We start from the raw sequence: 20,530 nt of genomic DNA, 5'->3' as shown, positions 1-20,530 counted from the left end.
TGCCACAAAGAGCAGAGACTCCTCTTATCTGCATCACAGCTTGGCATTCCTGGATGAAAAACTGACCAGGGTGAGCTCAGAACCAATTGCCAGAAACACTCACGAACCCGCGGGGTAGAGCCGGTCAGTTACGTTGCAGAAGCAGGTTGGGGTGGAGTAAGCCACAGAGCTGGAGGCCACAGAGCTGGATGCCACGGAGCTGGATGCCACAGAGGTGGATGCCACAGAGGTAGACAGGGAAGGATACAGGGCATTGGTAGAAGTCCCATACGGGGTCACAGAAGTCACCAGGCAGCCTTTGGGGATCTCGCAGCAAAGCACGCGCACCTCGTAGTTGAGGCACATCTTGAAGGGTCCTTGCTGGTCCTGGTTCCGGCACACCAGGCCCTCTTCATGGCTGCACTGCACCACCTGGCCCAGGTGTTCGATGCTCACCTCCGGGTGGCTCTTGGCTCGGCACTGGAGCCTGGTGATCTCCTCAGGTTGGTGGCAGATTTTTTCCCCACTCCTGATGATGTTGTTGTAGGTTTCCTCATCTCTGCCGTGGGGTCCAGGGGATGGGAAGTCCACGTCGAACCACTTGGTCCAGGTGCACTGGGGATGACAGTCACTGGTAACTGGTTGAGGGTGGGTTGTCTTGGATACAGAAACATGGCTTGTGCTGGTCTTTGAAACAGAGGTTGTGCTGGTGGTGGGAACAGGGCTGGGAGTAGTTCCAGGACTGGAGGGTGTGCTGGTTGTAGAAGCAGAGGTTGTGCTGATTGTAGGAGTGGAGGTTGTGCTGGTCTGTGCAGTGGAGGTTGTGCTGCTTGTAGGGGCAGAAGTTGTGCTGGTTGTAGGAGCAGAGGTTGTGCTGGTTGTAGGAGCAGAGGTTGTGCTGGTTGTAGGAGCCGAGGTTGTGCTGCTTGTAGGGGCAGAAGTAGTGCTGCTTGTAGGGGCAGAGGTTGTGCTGGTTGTAGGAGCAGAGGTTGTGCTGGTTGTAGGAGCCGAGGTAGTGCTGCTGGTAGGGGCAGAAGTAGTGCTGGTCATAGGACCCGAGGATGTGGTGGTTGTAGGAACCGAGGTAGTGGTGGTTGTAGGAACAGAGGTTGTTCTGTGTGTAGGAGCAGAGGTCATGCTGGTTGTAGGAGCAGAGGTTGTGCTGGTTGTAGGAGCAGAGGTTGTGCTGGTTGTAGGAGCTGAGGATGTGCTCATTGAAGGAGCTGAGATTGTGCTGGTTGTAGGAGAAGAGATTGTGCTGGTGGTGGGAACAGGGCTGCGAGTAGTTCCAGGACCAGAGGTTGTACTGGTTGTAGAAGCAGAGGTTGTGCTGGTTGTAGGAATAGGGCTGAGAGTATTTTCAGGACCAGAGGTTGTGCTGGTGGTAGCGGCAGAGGTTGTGCTGCTTGTAGGGGCAGAGGTTGTGCTGCTTGCAGTGGCAGAGGATGTGCTGGTAGTGGGAACAGGGCTGAGAGTAGTTTCAGGACCAGAGGTTGTGCTGGTTGTAGTGGCAGAGGTTTTGCTGCTTGTAGGGGCAGAAGTTGTTCTGGTTGTAGAGGCAGATGTTGTGCTGGTGGTGGGAACAGGGCTTAGGGTAGTTCCAGGACCAGACGTTGTGCTAGTTGTAGGAGCAGAGCTGGTGCTGGTGGTAGGAACAGGGCTGGGAGTAGTTTCAGGACCAGAGATTGTGCTTGTTCTAGGAGCAGAGCTGGTGCTGGTGGTAGGAACAGGGCTAGGAGTAGTTTCAGGACCAGAGGTTGTGCTGGTTGTAGGAGCTGAGGTTGTGCTGCTTGTAGGGGTAGAGGTAGTGCTGGTTGTAGAAGCTGAGGATGTGGTGGTTGTAGGAGCCAAGGTAGTGCTGGTTGTAGAAGCAGAGGTTGTTCTGTGTGTAGGAGCAGAGGTTGTGCTGGTTGTAGGGGTAAAGATTGTGCTGGTTTTAGGAGCAGAGGTTGTGCTGGTTGTAGGGGCAGAGGTTGTGCTGGTTGTAGGGGCAGAGGTTGTGCTGCTTGTAGGGGCAGAGGTTGTGATGCTTGCAGTGGCAGAGGATGTGCTGGTCTGTGGAGTGGAGGTTGTGCTGGTTGTAGGGGAAGAAGTTGCACTGGTTGTAGGAGCTGAGGATGTGCTCATTGTAGGAGCTGAGGTTGTGCTGGTTGTAGGAGCAGAGATAGTGCTGGTGGTAGGAACAGGGCTGGGAGTAGTTCCAGGACCAGAGGTTGTGGTGGTTGCAGAAGCAGAGGTTGTACTGGTAGTAGGAACAGGGCTGGGAGTAGTTTCAGGACCAGAGGTTGTGCTGGTTGTAGCAGCAGAGGTTTTGCTGCTTGTAGGGGCAGGGGTTGTTCTGGTTGTAGGGGCAGAGGTTGTGCTAATGGTGAAAACAGAGCTTTGGGTACTTCCAGGACCAGAAGTTATGCTGGTTGTAGGAACAGAGGTTATGCTGGTTTGTGGAGTGGAGGTTGTGCTGCTTATAGGGGCAGAGGTTGGGCTGGTTGTAATAGCAGAGGTTGTGCTGGTAGTAGGAGCAGAGGTCGTGCTGGTGGTAGGAACAGGGCTGGGAGTCGTTCCAGGACCAGAGGTTGTGCTGCTGGTAGAAGCAGAAGTTGTGCTGGTAGTAGAAAGAGGGCTGGGAGTAGTTTCAGGACCAGAGGTTGTGCTGGTAGTAGAAGCAGAGGTTGTGCTGGTGGTAGGCACAGGGCTGGGAGTAGTTCCAGGACCAGAAGTTGTGCTTGTAGTAGAGGCAGAGGTTGTGCTGGTTGTAGGAGCAGAGGTTGTGCTGGTGGTAGGAACAGGGCTGGGAGTAGTTTCAGGACCAGAGGTTGTGCTGGTTACAGCGGCTGAGGTTGTGCTGCTTGTAGGGGCAGAGGTTTTTCTGGTTGTAGGGGCAGAGACTGTGCTGGTGGTGGGAACAGGGCTTTGGGTAGTTTCAGGACCAGAAGTTGTGCTGGTTGTAGTAGGTGAGGTTGTTCTGGCTCTAAGGACAGAGATTGTGCTGGTTGTAGTAGCAGAGGTTGTGCTGATTGGTGGAGCAGAGGTTTTGCTGGTTGGAGGAGCAGAAGTTTTGGTGGTGGTAGGAACAGGGCTGGAGGTAGTTCCAGGACCAGAGGTTGTGCTGGTTGTAGAAGCAGAGGTTGTGCTGGTGGTAGGAGCAGAGGTTGTGCTGGTGGTGGGAACAGGGCTGGGAAAAGTTCCAGGACTGGAGATTGTGCTGGTTGTAGGAACAGAGCTGGTGCTGGTTATAGGAGCAGAGGTTGTGCTGGTGGTAGGAACTGGGCTGGAAGTAGTTCCAGGACGAGAGGTTGTGCTGGTAGTAGAAGCAGAGATTGTGCTGCTTGTAGGTGCAGAGGTTGTTCTGGTTGTAGGAGCAGAAGTTATGCTGGTAGTGGGAACAGGGCTGGGAGTAGTTCCAGGACCAGAGGTTGTGCTGCTTGTAGGAGCAGAGCTGGGGCTGGTGGTAGGAGCCGAGGTTGTGCTGGTGGTAGGAACAGGGCTGGGAGTAGTTCCAGCAACAGAGGTTGTGCTGGTTGTTGAAGCAGAGGTTTTGCTGGTTGTAGGAGCAGAAGTTGTGCTGGTGGTGGGAACAAGGCTGGGAATAGTTCCAGGACTGGAGGTTGTGCTGGTCATAGGAGCAGAGCTGGTGCTGGTTGTAGGAGCAGAGGTTGTGCTGGTGGTAGGAACTGGGCTGGGAGTAGTTTCAGGACCAGAGGTTGTGCTGGTTGTAGCAGCAGAGGTTTTGCTGCTTGTAGGGGCAGGGGTTGTTCTGGTTGTAGGGGCAGAGGTTGTGCTAATGGTGAAAACAGAGCTTTGGGTACTTCCAGGACCAGAAGTTGTGCTGGTTGTAGGAACAGAGGTTATGCTGGTCTGTGGAGTGGAGGTTGTACTGCTTGTAGGGACAGAGGTTGGGCTGGTTGTAATAGCAGAGGTTGTGCTGGTAGTAGGAGCAGAGGTCGTGCTGGTGGTGGGAACAGGGCTGGGAGTCGTTCCAGGACCAGAGGTTGTGCTGGTTGTAGAGGCAGAGGTTGTGCTGGTTGTAGGAGCAGAGTTTGTGCTGGTGGTGGGAACAGGGCTAGGAGTCATTCCAGGACCAGAGGTTGTGCTGCTGGTAGAAGCAGAAGTTGTGCTGGTAGTAGGAGGAGGGCTGGGAGTAGTTTCAGGACCAGAGGTTGTGCTGGTAGTAGAAGCAGAGGTTGTGCTGGTGGTAGGCACAGGGCTGGGAGTAGTTCCAGGACCAGAAGTTGTGCTTGTAGTAGAGGCAGAGGTTGTGCTGGTTGTAGGAGCAGAGGTTGTGCTGGTGGTAGGAACAGGGCTGGGAGTAGTTTCAGGACCAGAGGTTGTGCTGGTTACAGCGGCTGAGGTTGTGCTGCTTGTAGGGGCAGAGGTTTTTCTGGTTGTAGGGGCAGAGACTGTGCTGGTGGTGGGAACAGGGCTTTGGGTAGTTCCAGGACCAGAAGTTGTGCTGGTTGTAGTAGGTGAGGTTGTTCTGGCTCTAAGGACAGAGATTGTGCTGGTTGTAGTAGCAGAGGTTGTGCTGGTTGGTGGAGCAGAGGTTTTGCTGGTTGGAGGAGCAGAGGTTTTGGTGGTGGTAGGAACAGGGCTGGAGGTAATTCCAGGACCAGAGGTTGTGCTGGTTGTAGAAGCAGAGGTTGTGCTGGTGGTAGGAGCAGAGGTTGTGCTGGTGGTGGAAACAGGGCTGGGAAAAGTTCTAGGACTGGAGGTTGTGCTGGTCGTAGGAACAGAGCTGGTGCTGGTTGTAGGAGCAGAGGTTGTGCTGGTGGTAGGAACTGGGCTGGGAGTAGTTCCAGGACCAGAGGTTGTGCTGGTAGTAGAAGCAGAGGTTGTGCTGCTTGTAGGTGCAGAGGTTGTTCTGGTTGTAGGAGCAGAAGTTATGCTGGTAGTGGGAACAGGGCTGGGAGTAGTTCCAGGACCAGAGGTTGTGCTGCTTGTAGGAGCAGAGCTGGGGCTGGTGGTAGGAGCCGAGGTTGTGCTGGTGGTAGGAACAGGGCTGGGAGTAGTTCCAGCAACAGAGGTTGTGCTGGTTGTTGAAGCAGAGGTTTTGCTGGTTGTAGGAGCAGAAGTTGTGCTGGTGGTGGGAACAAGGCTGGGAATAGTTCCAGGACTGGAGGTTGTGCTGGTCATAGGAGCAGAGCTGGTGCTGGTTGTAGGAGCAGAGGTTGTGCTGGTGGTAGGAACTGGGCTGGGAGTAGTTTCAGGACCAGAGGTTGTGCTGGTTGTAGAAGCAGAGGTTTTGCTGATGGTAGGAACAGGGCTGGGAGTCGTTTCAGGACCAGAGATTGTGCTGGTTGTAGTGGCAGATGTTGTGATGCTTGTAGTGGCAGAGGTTGCTCTGGTTGTAGGAGCAGAGGTTGTGCTGGTGGTGGGAACAGGGCTGGGAGTACTTCCAGAAATAGAGGTTGTGCTGGTTGTAGGAGCAGAACTGGTGCTGGTTGTAGGAGGAGAGCTGGTGCTGGTTCTAGGAGCAGAGGTTGTTCTGGTGGTAGGAACTGGGCTGGGAGTATTCCCAGGACCCAAGGTTGTGCTAGTTGTAGAAGCAGAAGTTGTGCTGGAGGTAAGAACAGGGCTGGGAGTCGTTTCAGGACCAGAGGTTGTGCTGGTTGTAGCAGCAGATGTTGTGCTACTTTTAGGTGCAGAGGTTGTTCTGGTTGTAGGAGCAGAGGTTGCGCTGGTGGTGGGAACAGGGCTGGGAGTAGTTCCAGGACTAGAGGTTGTGCTGGTTGTAGGGGCAGAGCTGGTGGTGCTGGTTGTGGGAGCAGAGCTGATGCTGCTGGTGGTAGGAACAGGGCTGGGAGTAGTTCCAGGAGCAGAGGTTGTGCTGGTTGTAGAAGCAGAGGTTGTACTGGTGGTAGGAACAGGGCTGGGAGTAGTTTCAGGACCAGAGGTTGTGCTGCTTGTAGGGGTAGAGGTTGTTCTGGTTGTAGGGGCAGAGGTTGTGCTGGTGGTGGGAACAGTGCTGGGAGTAGTTCCAGGACTAGAGGTTGTGCTGGTTGTAGGAGCAGAACTGGTACTGGTTGTAGGAGCAGAGCTGGTGGTGCTGGTTGTAGGAACAGAGCTGATGGTGTGGGTGGTAGGAACGGGGCTGGGAGTAGTTCCAGGACCAGAGGTTGTGCTGGTTGTAGAAGCAGAGGTTGTGTTGGTGGTAGGAACAGGGCTGGGAGTAGTTCCAGGACTAGAGGTTGTGCTGGTTGTAGAAGCAGAGGTTTTGCTGGTTGTAGGAGCAGAGGTTGTGCTGCTTGTAGGGGCAGAGGTTGTACTGGTGGTAGGAACAGGGCTGGGAGTCATTCCAGGACCAGAGGTTGTGCTGGTTGTAGAAGCAGAGGTTTTGCTGGTTGTAGGAGCAGAGGTTGTGCTGCTTGTAGGGGCAGAGGTTGTTCTGGTTGTAGAAGCAGAAGTTGTGCTGGTGGTGGGAACAGGGCTGGGAGTAGTTCCAGGACTAGAGGTTGTGCTGGTTGTAGGAGCAGAACTGGTACTGGTTGTAGGAGCAGAGCTGGTGGTGCTGGTTGTAGGAGTAAAGGTTGTACTGGTGGTAGGAACAGGGCTGGGAGTCATTCCAGGACCAGAGGTTGTGCTGGTTGTAGAAGCAGAGGTTTTGCTGGTTGTAGGAGCAGAGGTTGTGCTGGTGGTGGGAACAGGGCTGGGAGTAGTTCCAGGACTAGAGGTTGTGCTGGTTGTAGAAGCAGAGGTTTTGCTGGGTATAGCGGCAGAGGTTGTGCTGCTTGTAGGGGCAGAAGTTGTTCTGGTTGTAGGAGCAGAGGTTGTGCTGATGGTGGGTACAGGGCTGGGAGTAGTTCCAGGAATAGAGGTTGTGCTGGTTGTAGGAGCAGAACTGGTGCTGGTTGTAGGAGCAGAGCTGGTGCTGGTTGTAGGAGCAGAGGTTTTGTTGGTGGTAGGAACTGGGCTGGGAGTAGTTCCAGGACCAGAGGTTGTGCTGGTTGTAGAAGCAGAGGTTTTGCTGGTTGTAGGAGCAGAGGTTTTGCTGGTTGTAGGAGCAGAGGTTGTACTGGTGGTAGGAACAGGGCTGGGAGTAGTTCCAGGACTAGAGGTTGTGCTGGTTGTAGGAGCAGAAGTTGTGCTTCTTGTAGGGGCAGAGGTTGTACTGGTTGTAGAAGCAGAGGTTGTGCTGGTGGTGGGAACAGGGCTGGGAGTACTTCCAGGACTAGAGCTTCTGCTGGTTGTAGGAGCAGAGCTGGTGCTGGTTGTAGGAGCAGAGCTGGTGGTGCTGGTTGTAGGAACAGAGCTGATGGTGTTCGTGGTAGGAACAGGGCTGGGAGTAGTTTCAGGACGAGAGGTTGTGCTGGTTATAGCAGCAGAGGTTGTGCTGCTTGTAGGGGTAGAGGTTGTTCTGGTTGTAGGGGCAGAGGTTGTGTTGGTGGTGGGAACAGTGCTGGGAGTAGTTCCAGGACTAGAAGTTGTGCTGGTTGTAGGAGCAGAACTGGTACTGGTTGTAGGAGCAGAGCTGGTGGTGCTGGTTGTAGGAGCAAAGGTTATACTGGTGGTAGGAACAGGGCTGGGAGTAGTTCCAGGACCAGAGGTGGTGCTGGTTGTAGAAGCAGAGGTTGTGCTGGTTATAGCGGCAGAGGTTGTTCTGGTTGTAGGAGCAGAGGTTGTGCTGATGGTGGGAACAGGGCTGGGAGTAGTTCCAGGAATAGAGGTTGTGCTGGTTGTAGGAGCAGAACTGGTGCTGATTGTAGGAGCAGAGCTGGTGCTGGTTGTAGGAGCAGAGGTTGTGCTGGTGGTAGGAACTGGGCTGGGAGTAGTTCCAGGACCAGAGGTTGTTCTGGTTGTAGAAGCAGAGGTTGTGCTGGTGGTGGGAACAGGGCTGGGAGTAGTTTCAGGACCAGAGGTTGTGCTGGTTGTAGAAGCAGAGGTTGTGCTGGTTATAGCGGCAGAGGTTGTGCTGCTTGTAGGGGCAGAGGTTGTTCTGATTGTAGGAGCAGAGGTTGTGCTGATGGTGGGAACAGGGCTGGCAGTAGTTCCAGGAATAGAGGTTGTGCTGGTTGTAGGAGCAGAACTGGTGCTCGTTGTAGGAGCAGAGGTTGTGCTGGTGGTAGGAACTGGACTGGGAGTAGTTCCAGGACCAAAGGTTGTGCTGGTTGTAGAAGCAGAGGTTTTGCTGGTTGTAGGAGCAGAGGTTGTGCTGGTGGTGGGAACGGGGCTGGGAGTAGTTCCAGGACTAGAAGTTGTCCTGGTTGTAGGAGCAGAGGTTGTGCTGCTTGTAGGGGCAGAGGTTGTTCTGGTTGTAGAAGCAGAGGTTGTGCTGGTGGTGGGAACAGGGCTGGGAGTAGTTCCAGGACTAGAGGTTGTGCTGGTTGTAGAAGCAGAGGTTTTGCTGGTTGTAGTAGCAGAACTGGTGCTGGTTGTAGGAGCAGAGGTTGTGTTGGTGGTAGGAACTGGGCTGGGAGTAGTTCCAGGACCAGAGGTTGTGCTGGTAGTAGAAGCAGAGGTTGTGCTGGTGGTAGGAACAGGGCTGTGAGTAGTTTCAGGACCTGAGGTTGTGCTCGTTATAGCAGCAGAGGTTGTGCTACTTGTAGCGGCAGAGGTTGTGCTGGTTGTAGGAGCAGAAGTTGTGCTGGTGGTGGGAACAGGGCTGGGAGTAGTTCCAGGAATAGAGGTTGTGCTGGTTGTAGGAGCAGAACTGGTGCTGGTTGTAGGAGCAGAGGTTGTGCTGGTAGCAGGAACTGGGCTGGGAGTAGTTTCAGGACTAGAGGTTGTGCTGGTTGTAGAAGCAGAGGTTTTGCTGGTTGTAGGACCAGAGGTTGTGCTGGTTGTAGAGGCAGAAGTTGTGCTGGTTGTAGGAGCTGAGATTGTGCTGGTTGTAGGGGCAGAGGTTGTGCTAGTTGTAGGAGCAGAGGTTGTTGTAGTCCTTCGAGTGCAGGTTGTGCTTTTTGTAGGAGCAGAGGTTGTTGTGGATAGAGAAGCAGATGTCGTGCTGGTTGTAGGAGCAGAAGTCGTGCTGGTTATAGGGGCAGAGGTTGTGCTGGTCTTTCGAGTGCACGTTGTGCTTTTTGTAGAAGCAGATGTTCTGTGTGTAGGAGCAGAGGTCATGCTGGTTGTAGGAGCAGAGGTTGTGCTGGTTTTAGGGGTAGAGGTTGTGCTGGTCTTTCGAGTGCAGGTTGTGCTTTTTGTAGGAGCAGATGTTCTGGGTGTAGGAGCAGAGGTCGTGCTGGTTGTAGGGGTAGAGGTTGTGCTGGTCTTTCGAGTGCACGTTGTGCTTTTTGTAGGAGCAGATGTTCTGGGTGTAGGAGCAGAGGTCGTGCTGGTTGTAGGGGTAGAGGTTGTGCTGGTTTTTCGAGTGCACCTTGTGCTTTTTGTAGGAGCAGATGTTCTGGGTGTAGGAGCAGAGGTCATGCTGGTTGTAGGAGCAGAGTTCGTGCTAGTTTTAGGGGTAGATGTTGTGCTGGTCTTTCGAGTGCAGGTTGTGCTTTTTGTAGGAGCAGAGGTTGCTCTGGGTGTAGGAGCAGAGGTCGTGCTGGTTATAGAGGCAGAGGTCTTGCTGGTTGTAGCGGTAGAGGTTCTGCTGGTCTTTCGAGTGCACGTTGTGCTTTTTGTAGGAGCAGAGGTTGTTCTGGGTGTAGGAGCAGAGGTCGTGCTGGTTTTAGGGGTAGATGTTGTGCTGGTCTTTCGAGTGCAGGTTGTGCTTTTTGTAGGAGCAGAGGTTGCTCTGGGTGTAGGAGTAGAGGTCGTGCTGGTTATAGAGGCAGGGGTCTTGCTGGTTGTAGGGGCAGAGGTTGTGCTGGTCTTTCGAGTGCAGGTTGTGCTTTTTGTCGGAGCAGAGGTTGTGCTGGTTGTAGGAGCCGAGGATGTGCTAGTTGTAGGAGCTAAGGTTGTGCTGGTTGTCGGAGCATAGGTTGTTCTGGGTGTAGGAGCAGAGGTCATGCTGGTTGTAGGGGTAGAGACTGTACTGGTCTGTGGAGTGGAGGTTGTGCTAATTGTCACCAATGTGGTTGTCCTGGGTTTCTGCCAAGAGGAGGTGCTCTGAGTTGGACTGGTGGCTCTCCCACTTGGGGTGCTAGGAGCTGTGACAGGTGTGGATGTCACAGGGCAGCCTTTGGGGGTCTCACAGCAAAGCACGCGCACCTCGTAGTTGAGGCACATCTTGAAGGGTCCCTGCTGGTCCTGGTTCCGGCACACCAGGCCCTCTTTGCGGCTGCACTGCACCACCTGGCCCAGGTGTTCAATGCTCACCTCTGGGTGGTTCTTGGCTCGGCACTGGAGCCCGGTGATCTCCTCAGGTTTGCGGCAGATTTTTTCCCCACTCCTGATGATGTTGTTGTAGGTTTCCTCATCTCCGCCGTGGGGTCCAGGGGACGGGAAGTCCACGTCAAACCACTTGGTCCAGGTGCACTGGGGATGACAGTCTCTGGTGACCGATCTGTTGTGGGTGCCCTGTGTGATGCTGGTTGCTGTGGACTCACCCCTGGAGGTGGCTGTGGGTTGCTCCGTGGAGGCTGAGGGCATATGTGTGATGAAGGTGGTCTGGGTCTGAGCTCCAGCTGGGTGTGGAGTCGGCCGTGTAGTTGTGACGGTCTTCAGTGTTCTGGTGCCGTCTCTGCACTTGTTCACTGTCTTGCAACACTGGATGCGGATCTCGTAGTTGTAGCAGATGGGTGGGAGCTGATTCTTGTTCAGGCAAATCAGCCCCTCCGTGCGGCTACAGATGACGTCCTGCCCCAGGTCTGCCAGTGGCGTGTTGGGGAAGTCCTGTGCCCGGCACTCCACGCTTCGAGGATTTTCACAGAATTTGTATCCTTCGTCTCTCAGATTTTGAAATGTGTCAAAATCTCCGCCGTTTATTCCGGGCTCAGGGTAGCTGCCGTCGATCCACTCGGTCCAGGTGCAAAGCTCGTGTACACAGGAGGATGTGGTGGACTCCATGTGGGTGGGCTTGCTGGAGACCACAGAGGTCCCCGGGGCCGTGGTCGACATGGATGATGTTGATGTTGCCGGCACTGGCGGAGGGCTGGGAGTTGAGAAAGTTTTTTTGACAGATGTAGCGGTACCTGGGGCAGGTGTTGTCCTGGATGTAGAGAGAGACACGGGGCCAGGTGTGCTGCTGGAGACTGAGGAGGCTGAGGCCCGGGTTTCAGTGGTCTTGGAGGTTGTTGGAGGAGTGGTCTGGGTTGAACTGCTAGAGGTGGAGCAGGATAAGGGCGTGCAACACATGACCCTGATCTGGTAGTTGTAGCAGAGCCCCGATGCCTGCTCCCTGTTATGACAGGTCAGCCCCATGTCCAGGCTGCACTGCACACGCTGCTCCAGGGCTCGGAGTGGCACCCTGGGGGCGTCCTCGGCTCGGCACTCCACCGACCTGGGTGATTCGCACACCAGGTACCCATGGGCGCGGAGGTTCTCCAGTGTGTCAAAGTCACCGCTGTCCATGCCCCGTCCAGGGCGGCTAACGTCCATCCAAGGTGACCACAGGCACTCTTCCCCACAGACCGGTGGCAGCGAGGCAGAGGCTGTGGGCAGCCTCGTCCTGGGAGAAGTGCCTGCTGTGGTGCGCCAGGCGCTGCTTGGAGGGCCTGTGTGCGCACTGCTCGGGACAGGGCTGGGGGTGTGCGTGGAGCTCACGACTGTGGGCAGAAGATAAGGCAGCTGAGCATGAGGGGCTGGCACTGGGGGCTGCCCCCACCCCTCCCTGCGGCCGTGTCAGCGGTCTGAGGCTGCACCAGCAGGCCTATCTGCCTGTCCCCACCCACGGTCCCTGTTCAGAACCCACATGAGTGGCACAGCTGCTGAAGAGCCAGGCAAACTGACTGAGTTTTAGAGAAGTGGCTCCCAGGCCATGCCCTGTACAGCGTCCACACATCTGTGCCCCAGAACGCCAGAGTTCCAGAGCTTTCTACTCTCAGAGAAGCTCAGATGATGCCTTGGGGCCCTGGGACATCCCCCAGGAGAGGGCGAGGACACGGGGGTGCCCGAACCCTGAGCAGTGTGAGGCAACTGACAGCTGTGCATCCCCAGGGCCAGGCTGCGCTGCCAGACCCCCGACAGCCCCATGAGGCCAGGCCTGGGGACTGCTGAGGGCAGGACTTGGACGCCAGGCCTGCCGGGGTGACTTGGAGGCTGAGCCCTCCCCACTGCAGGTGGCTGGTGGGAAAACAGCAGGTCATCCCCGAGCCCAACGCCCTGCTCCTCGGTCCCTTCCTGATCCTCAGGGCCTGCCACCCATGCCCAGAGCTGCTGTGACCTCAGCGTCCAGCAAGGGCAGCTGTGCCGGGCCGTGGGAGGGGCTCACCCTGGGGCTCCTCGGCCGCATTTGCCTTACCGAGCGGGGGCGTGGAGAAGGAGAAGGTGGTTGGGGGGATGGGGGTGGTGGGGCTGCAGGGGTAGACCCTCCTCTCAATGGTGCCGTTGGCCCCGCAGCGGGCAGAGATGCAGCCCCCCGTGCCGTCCGTCGTGTGGTAGATGACGTCCCCTGGATGGAAGTGCTGTCCGTCGTAGGTGCAGACACAGGCTGTGGGAACAGAGGGGCCGGGCCCGTCAGAGGCTGGGCGCAGGCAGAGACCCCCGGATCTCAGCCCCAGGGGCTGCCGGCTGCTCACCCTCAGCTTCGTAGCTGCACTCCACGCCGCGCTCGGTGCAGAGGCTGGAGACAAGGAAGAGGGGCAGGCTGGTGCCTGGGGGCAGCTGTGCGCCTTCCACGGGCATCCCAGGCTACCAAGGGCGGGCAGGGAGCAGCTCCGACAGGGATGGAGGTCCCTGAGCACCGCTTTGCACCCCCGGACTAGGAAACAGGAAGGCCAACCCCACCCACGTCCCAGCAGTTGTCCCTCCAGGGTCAGCCCAAGGTCCCTCCCTCGTGGGGCCCCTCCAGTCAGAGGCCAGGGGAGGTGGGTGCTAAAGTGGAGCCATTACTCCTCAGGGGTGATTTTAATGGGCGTCCTTCCCTTGGGGACCCTGGGCTCCATCTCGGCCCAGCTTCCCGCTGCTGCCCCCTGAGCCCCTCGAGCCTGCTCCCCAGAGGTTGTGCTGGTTTTCCGCCAAAGGAGCCCTACACCCAGCCCTGCCTCTGGGACTCAGGACATGGGGGTGCTGGCCCCTGAGAAGCTTATGTCACAGTCGCCTGGGCCAGGATGGGACCCACAGCTTCAACTCCAGTAACGGAAAAGTCCCCAGCCCTGCTGCTCCCAGCCACACCCAAAGCCCAGGCCGTGGCCAAATTCCCCCGCATGCTGCAGGCTCCACATTCCTTCCGCCAAAGGACTCACCAGGAGTGGCAGTTCTTGTCTGAGGGCACCACTGCGCCTGGCCGGTAGGACTTCCCATGGACGTGGCACGGTAGTGGCGGAGGTGGGGTCGGGCAGGTGGCCACGCACTGCATCTTGTCCTCATCAAAGATGGGAGCCTCTGTTGGGCACTTGGGGTAGCAGCCTGCGGGCCAGAGAGGCCAGAGTCACAACCAGACCCAGCGTCCTGCGCCTCGCCCTGGAGGGCTCTGCCCAGCCCCCAAGCAGTGGGCCTCGCAGAGAGCACCAGAATGTGCTGGAAGCTGGGGCCACAGAGGCTCCTCAAGGGACCAGGAGAAGGCCACAGGCGGCGGAGCGCAGGCCAGCCCCTCCCAGCCAGCCTCAGTCCACCTTCCAGGCCCCGGACGTCCTGCAGGCAGTCTCCGCGCGGGTTCCGGCAGGTCCGCAGGCAGGGCGCCCCGCAGGGCTGGTAGTGCCACTCGCACTGGCCTTCCGGGTTGTAGTAGTCACAGAACAGAGCTGCAGGGAGGAAGGAAGGGCTCGGTGGGGCCCCAGGCGCTCACTCGGGGAGGCCCCGCATCCCGAGGCTGCTCTAAAGCCGCTTCCCTCCCCTGCGCCTCCCGGCCATCGCAAGATGGGGACGGGGAGAGTGGGCCAGACCGGCACCCCCAGTTATCAGGGTGCCACGGAGGCTGCCAGCAGAGTGGGGGTCTCCAGCCGGAGCAGCTCCAGCAGTGCCTGTTCCTGGCAAGGCTCCGTGTGGGCTAGAGCTGGGCAGCTCTGCTGATCCCTCTGCCCAGAATGTTCTACCACACCAGTGACCCCTCGTCAGCCACGCCCTCCTCTCTGAACATTCTACCACGTCCGCCAGCCCTCTGTCAGTCACGCTGTCCCTCTGAACATTCAATCACACCAGCGGCCCCTCCGTCAGCCACGCCCTCCTCTCTGAACATTCTACCACGTCCGCAATCCCTCCATCAGCCACACCCTCCTCTCTGAACATTCTACCACGTCAGCGATCCCTCCATCAGCCACACCCTCCTCTCTGAACATTCTACCACGTCCGCGATCCCTCTGTCAAACACGCCCTCCTCTCTGAACATTCTACCACGCCAGCGATCCCTCCATCAGCCACACCCTCCTCTCTGAACATTCTACCACGTCCGCCAGCCCTCCGTCAGCCACGCCCTCCTCTCTGAACATTCTACCACGCCAGCGATCCCTCCGTCAGCCACGCCCTCCTCTCTGAACATTCTACCACGCCAGCGATCCCTCCGTCAGCCACGCCCTCCTCTCTGAACATTCTACCACGTCCGCGATCCCTCCATCAGCCACGCCCTCCTCTCTGGGCCCAGGTGTTTCTGTTTCTTTGGAAACCTTCCCCGGCCCCCCAACCTATCGGTGGTGAGGGTGGTGGGGCACACCCTGCTGGCGCTTCCTGTTCTGCCCCGGGCGCCCGCTCGTACTCACGGCAGATGCTCGGGGTCCGCCAGGACACACACAGGCCCACTTCATGGCAGGCCTGGGCGTAGGCGGCCACAGCCGTGCAGAAACACTCGCAGTCACCCCCTGAGTCGCAGGCACATGCGTCGTTCACACAGGCCTCATAGTACCTGGCTGGCTCCACCTGAGGGAGACGGGGCTTCAGGTTCCAGGGACCCCCGACCCACCCCACAGGCTCTTGGGGACTGGGCCCACACTGGCATATTGACTGGGACCGAGTTCCAGTAGAGCTCAGGGAGGGCGAATGTCCATCCCCAAGTGGCCAGCTGGGCCCATCTGGATATCCACAGGGCCCGGGGCTTCCTTGGCAGCCCTCGGAGTTAACACCCCTCAGGGCCCCAAAACCACAGCTGACAGGGGTCAGAGCTGGGCGCCCAGCCCCTCTAGGCGAGTCCACACCCTTGGTTGGCAGCTGTCTCCCAGCCCCCATTCCCTTCGCCCTTCTGGGGCCTCCTTGGGTCTCCACGACCCCCCTGGGCCCAGAGAAACGCCCCCCAGCCAGCATACGTGTGCATGGCAGGCGGCGAAGGTGGGGCCGTGGAGGAGGCTGCACTGCTTCTGGGCCCAGGACTTGCGGAAGGGGTTGGCCGTGCAGGGGTCCTTGGCTGCCAGGGCATCCGGGCAGGACGGGGAGAGCTTCCAACTGTTCCCGAACTCCAGCGCGTCCCCCACCACAGACTGGCTCCGTGTGGCAAAGTCGTTGACAGCAATGTCATCGAAGTTCCCGCACAGGCCGCAGACCCTGCTCTGCAGAGGCACCAGGAGAGGTGGAGGCGGGTGCAGCAAACCCAGAAGGCCAGGGCCCCCGTGCCCTGCAGCCGCCACCTCCCACCCAGGCGGCTGACAGCGACCACAGGCACTGCTTCCTCTTTTCCACCTCCAGCTACACCTGGGGAGGCCCCGGGCAGTGCAGCTGAACACCGAGGGCCGGGGCCAGCCACAAGCCCCTCCTGGAGAAAAAGGAGCTGATGTGGCCTCGAAGGACCTGCCTAAGTCCTGATCCCGGTGCCTGTGCGTGGCACCTCACTGGGAGATGGGATCTTGCAGGTTGAGGTAATGACTGGGTCCTGAATCCGATGCCTGGTGTCCTTATAAACGGAAAACTTAGACCCAGTCACAGGAAGGAGGCTGCATGAAGACGGGCGGTGATCCGAGCGGTGTGGCCACAGTCGAGGAGTGCTGGGGTCCCCAGAAGATGCAAGGGGCCAAAAGGAGCCCCCCAGAGCCTTCTGAAAAAACTCAGCCCAGTGGATGCCCTGCTGGGCTTCCAGTGTCCAGGCTGCGGGCAAATCCGCCAGGGTGCGGGCCTTTGCTCTGGTCCCAGAACACGGACACCCAGCCAAGGAATCTCCTGACCCGCTGCCCTTGCCAAGGCTCCGTCCCCCCGACTTCCCACCCCCCTTCCATCTCTGTGTTTCTGTGTCTCTGTGCCTCTCGTCTCTGCCCACCTGTTCCATGCACCCCACCTCCAGGTTTCCACCTCCGGGTTTCCAGCTGGCCCTGGCCTGGATGAGGGGCGTAGTCTCACCTTGAACTCGGGGCTGAGGTTGATGAAGATGCTGGTCTTCTTGTCCCACAGCAGAACCAGGCCGATGTCGGTGTCCACCACCAGGTAGATGCCCATCTGCCGGATGGTGTATGGCACCTCCTGGCTCTCGTCCGTCCCAATCACCTCCACCTTCCCGTGGCTCAGCTTCAGCTCGGAGCCCTGCGTGACAAGGGGTCGCTCAGGGCCCCCAGCGAGAACCCCAGTCCACCTTGCCAGACGCTGCCAGGGGAGCCACCCGGAGGGCATGCAACCGCCCAGCCTCACTCACCCCCAGGAAGATCTTGATGGCCTTGGAGCAGGTGGTCCCTGTGGTGCCGCAGGGGACGTTCTCAGTGATAACACGGAAGGAGTCCTGTGCGCTGCCTTTCCCACCACAGTGGTTCTGGGGAAGCAGAGGCCATCAAGGACCAGGCTGGCCCTACCCTCCTTTCTGTAAGGAGGATGGGGCAGGGACAACCTGTGTGCACCCTGGGGCAACCGCAGACAGGCAGTGAGCAGCTGTGGGTCTCAGGGACCACCGTGAAGACCCCAAACGCGCCGGCTCACCTGCACCAGCATGTACTCGCAGTCTCCGTTGAAGCTGTAGCTCTGCCCGTCGAAGGTGAGGTAGTGACCATCCCCGTACACAGCACAGGTGGCCAGGCAGGGGTTATCTGTACACCGCCACATCCTGCTGTCACAAGTGCTGGGGGACATCTGGGGGTCAGGCTAGGGCACCCACAGGGTGCCTGCCTGGCTGGGTGCAGCCTTCCTACCCCCAGGGGGACCTAGCACCACAGACACACGCCCACTGGGCCTCCCTGGCTGGGGCTGCTGGGAACATCCAGCCCTGAGTCTGTGCCCTGCGTTTTCCCGGGACCCCTGAGCTGGGGGCTCGCTTGTCTCTAAAGAGGGCCTCTGGTACCCTGAACCTAACACGCCCCATGGGCTTTGAGCCCCCCGCATACCAGGTGTTGCAGCCCACCCGGATGGTCTGGCCGGCCCGGTAACTGGCCTCATTGTGCACGCAGGGGCAGTCCTCCACCGTGATGCAGCCGCCCTCGCCATCTGCCACCAGCCCATCGGGGCACACGCAGCCAGGCACACACTGGGGACTGTACTGCAGGGCCAGCAGACACTGCTGAGTGATGGGGCAGGGCACGGGACCTGCCAGGTCCCCCCAGGGACAGCTCACCCGTGCCACAGTGGAGGGGCCACAGGACCAGAGAGTCCGGGAGCCCATGGGTCAGGGTCCTCTGGGACGTGGGGCAGCCCATGGCCTCATGTGTCAGAGGCTCACCCTGGGAGCAGGCACCCTTAGCAGGCAGGGGCAGATGGAGGGTCTGTCATTGGGGAGTCTTCAGGGGCTTACACAGGTCATGTCCAAGGTGTGGCAGCTCTTCTGACAGCCGGCCCCCGTCTCCCCGGTCGTGGCATTGCGGCAGTCGAAGAACACCATGGGTGCAGCACACACTGGGGAGGGAAGGGCCGTCAGGGGGCCCAGCCACAGGCTGTTGCAGTGCCTCAACTATGTGTTCAGGGAGGACGTGTCTGTGCCGTGTGTGTGTGCATGAGTGGGTGTGTTAGCGTTGCATAAGTGGGTGTGAGTGCTTGTCCGTGAGTGGGTGCGTGTGCATGAGTGGGAGTAAGTGCATGTGCATGAGTGGGTGTGTGTGCATGAGTGGATGTGAGTGCGTATACATGAGTGGGTAAGCATGTCCATGAGTGGGTATGTGAGCATTGCATAAGTGGGTGTGCTTGTCCATGAGTGGGTGCATGTGCATGAGTGGGTGTAAGTGCTTGTGCATGAGTGGGTGTGAGTGTGAGCATGAGTGGGTGTGAGTGCGTATGCAAGAGTGGGTGTGTGAGCATGTCCATGGGTGGGTGTGTGAGCGTACCCATGAGTGGGTGTGTGAGCATTGCATAAGTGGGTATGTGTGTGCACGTGTGGGTATGAGTGCGTGTGCATGAGTGGGTGTGAGAGCATGTGCATGAGTATGAGTGTGAGTGCATTAATGGGTGTGTGCATGAGTGGGTGTGAGTGCATGCATGAGAGGGTGTGTGTGTGCATGAGTGGGGGTGACTGCGTATTGAGTGGGTGCGTGTGCATGAGTGGGTGTGAGTGTGTGCATGAGTGGGTGTGACAGCGTGTGCATGAGTATGAGTGTGTGTGCATGAATGTGTGTGCATGAGTGGGTGTGTGCATGAGTGAGTGAGTACGTGCATGATAGGGTGTGCGTGTATGATAGGGTGTGAGTGCATGTGCATGAGTGAGTGTGAGTGTGCATGAGTGGATGTGAGTGCGTATTCATGAGTGGGTGCATGTGCATGAGTGGGTGCGGATGCATGAGTGGGTGTGAGTGAATGTGTATGAGTGGGTGTGAGTGTGCATGAGTGGGTGTGAGTGCATATGCATGAGTGGGTAAGTGTGTCCATGAGTGGGTGTGTGAGCATTGCATAAGTGGCTGTGAGTGCGTGTGCATGAGTGGGTGTGTGTGCATGAGTGGGTGTGTGTGCATGAGTGGGTGTGTGAGCATGTGCATATGTGTGTGCATGAAGGTGTGTGTGCATAAGTGGGTGTGAGTGCATGTGCATGAGTCGGTGTGTGCATGAGTGGGTGCGAGTGTGTGTGAGTGGGTGAATGTTGCATAAGTGTGTGTCCATGTGCATGAGGGTGAGGGGGTGTGCATGATTGGGTGTGTGAACATATGCATGGGTGTGTGAACATGTGCATGAGTGTGTGTGTGCATGAATGGGTGTGTGTGTGCATGACTGGGTATGAGTGTGCATGAGTGGGTGTGTGTGCGTGTGCATGAGTGGGTGTGTGCATGAGTGGATGCGAGTGCGTGTGTGAGTGGGTGTGTGTGTTGCATAAGTGGGTGTGCATGCGCATGAGGGTGTGAGGGAGTGTGCATGATTGGGTGTGTGAACATATGCATGAGTGTGTGTGTGCATGAATGGGTGTGTGTGTGCATGAGTGGGTGTGTGCATGAGTGAGTGCGAGTGTGTGTGTGAGTGGGTGTGAGTGTTGAATAAGTGGGTGTGCATGTGCATGAGGGTGTGAGGGGGTGTGCATGATTGGGTGTGTGAACATGTGCATGAGTGTATGTGTGCATGAGTGTGTGTGTGCATGAATGGGTGTGAATGTGCATGAGTGGGTGTGAGTGCGTGTGAATGAGTTGGTGTGAGTGCGTGTGCTTGAGTGGATGTGTGAGTACGTGCATGAGTGGGCGTGAGTGGGTGTGTCATGTGTACGCCCACACCCTCCTTTCTTCCCACTTGCTGCCCAGAGGGCACAAACCATGCCTGACACCGAGCAGCACCGGTGCTGCTCTGATCGACACTGATCGACAACCACCAGCCCCGTTGACTTGCAGTGGGACTAACCCTGCCTGAAGCCATTTTTCAGGATTTCTTATGGAGATGATGAGGCTGGGGTCCCCAGTGCCTCCTTTCTGACACTCACCTGGGGTGGGGGCTTGGCCTCCGATGCAGCTCAGCTTCCCATGCGTGCAGGTGCTGTGAGGAGACGGTGGTCAGAGCCTCACCCTGGGCCAGAAGGTGCCAGGGACCCCCAGTCCACAGCGGGAGCTCTTACCAGACAGCTCCACTGTCGTGCACCGACTCCCCACTGGGGATCACGGAGTCCCTGTGATAGCAGGGACAGTTGCTGGCCTGCACACACTTGCCCGTGTCATCCAGGAAGGTGCCCTCGGGACAGGTGCAGCCATCCACGGGGATAAAGCCAACACGGCAGGTGATGTCCCCCTCACTCAGAGAGCGGCAGGTGGGCTGGCAGGTGCTGACATGGTAGTGGTAAGTCATCGACTTGGGGCAAGTGGTCATGGGCTTCGCTGCAGGATGCCAGGAAGAGGGAATTCTCAGGACACAAAGCCCAGTGGTGGGCAGCCAGCAGCGAGTGACCCCAGCCCTCTCAGCTACCCTGCCCTCCCCTCCTCGGCCGGGTCCAAGGCCACACTGTCCTGGGCGCTCCTTGCCCTCGAGCCCAGCATAGAGGACAGGGGCCCTTAGAGCGCCCATGCACACTGGGGGCACCCCAAGACCCGGGGGCACCCCAGTCTCCGTGGCCACCCAATGTGGGAAAGGGGCTGGGCTTGGCAGGCACTCACTGCAGACGCCGTTCCTCCAGCCACTGAGCTGCACACCCTTGGCGGCACAGGCATGCACATAGGAGGACAGCACGGCGCACAGGCAGTCCTCGCTCCGCTCACAGTTGCAGGTGTCAAACATGCAGTTCTGTGGGGAAGGGGGGCATCAGGGCATCAGAGACCCCAGCCCACATCTGGTGGCCCCCCACGCC

The 20,530-nt window shown here is 58.0% G+C and overlaps 1 protein-coding gene across 1 annotated transcript in view; it reads right to left on the bottom strand.

The window, feature by feature from the left end:
- The window catches only part of MUC5AC (mucin 5AC, oligomeric mucus/gel-forming), a 41,832-nt gene that overhangs the window by 8,479 nt on the left and 12,823 nt on the right, over window positions 1–20,530 (bottom strand). Inside the window, exons 17-46 of the mRNA XM_033205646.1 lie at window positions 20,340–20,466; window positions 19,808–20,063; window positions 19,676–19,728; window positions 17,582–17,682; window positions 17,178–17,329; window positions 16,777–16,915; window positions 16,499–16,612; window positions 16,210–16,389; window positions 15,189–15,428; window positions 14,649–14,805; window positions 13,569–13,697; window positions 13,200–13,362; window positions 12,534–12,577; window positions 12,257–12,445; window positions 9,925–11,561; window positions 9,084–9,313; window positions 8,499–8,917; window positions 7,222–8,282; window positions 6,642–6,988; window positions 6,523–6,556; window positions 6,159–6,385; window positions 5,259–5,509; window positions 4,660–5,162; window positions 3,786–4,021; window positions 3,057–3,445; window positions 2,496–2,864; window positions 2,099–2,279; window positions 1,592–1,834; window positions 1,209–1,501; window positions 108–728 (exon numbers count right to left, since the gene is read on the bottom strand). Of these exons, the coding sequence (XP_033061537.1) occupies window positions 108–728; window positions 1,209–1,501; window positions 1,592–1,834; window positions 2,099–2,279; window positions 2,496–2,864; window positions 3,057–3,445; window positions 3,786–4,021; window positions 4,660–5,162; window positions 5,259–5,509; window positions 6,159–6,385; window positions 6,523–6,556; window positions 6,642–6,988; window positions 7,222–8,282; window positions 8,499–8,917; window positions 9,084–9,313; window positions 9,925–11,561; window positions 12,257–12,445; window positions 12,534–12,577; window positions 13,200–13,362; window positions 13,569–13,697; window positions 14,649–14,805; window positions 15,189–15,428; window positions 16,210–16,389; window positions 16,499–16,612; window positions 16,777–16,915; window positions 17,178–17,329; window positions 17,582–17,682; window positions 19,676–19,728; window positions 19,808–20,063; window positions 20,340–20,466 (9,085 nt within the window). The remainder of the gene's footprint in view (window positions 1–107; window positions 729–1,208; window positions 1,502–1,591; window positions 1,835–2,098; window positions 2,280–2,495; window positions 2,865–3,056; window positions 3,446–3,785; window positions 4,022–4,659; window positions 5,163–5,258; window positions 5,510–6,158; window positions 6,386–6,522; window positions 6,557–6,641; window positions 6,989–7,221; window positions 8,283–8,498; window positions 8,918–9,083; window positions 9,314–9,924; window positions 11,562–12,256; window positions 12,446–12,533; window positions 12,578–13,199; window positions 13,363–13,568; window positions 13,698–14,648; window positions 14,806–15,188; window positions 15,429–16,209; window positions 16,390–16,498; window positions 16,613–16,776; window positions 16,916–17,177; window positions 17,330–17,581; window positions 17,683–19,675; window positions 19,729–19,807; window positions 20,064–20,339; window positions 20,467–20,530) is intronic.

The sequence above is a fragment of the Trachypithecus francoisi genome, unplaced genomic scaffold, assembly GCF_009764315.1.
Source record: "Trachypithecus francoisi isolate TF-2019V2 unplaced genomic scaffold, Tfra_2.0 Lachesis_group8, whole genome shotgun sequence".
NCBI classification, from domain to species: domain Eukaryota; kingdom Metazoa; phylum Chordata; class Mammalia; order Primates; family Cercopithecidae; genus Trachypithecus; species Trachypithecus francoisi.
The sequence above is the reverse complement of the archived record's forward strand: the minus strand, read 5'-3'. Positions and strand labels throughout refer to the sequence as shown.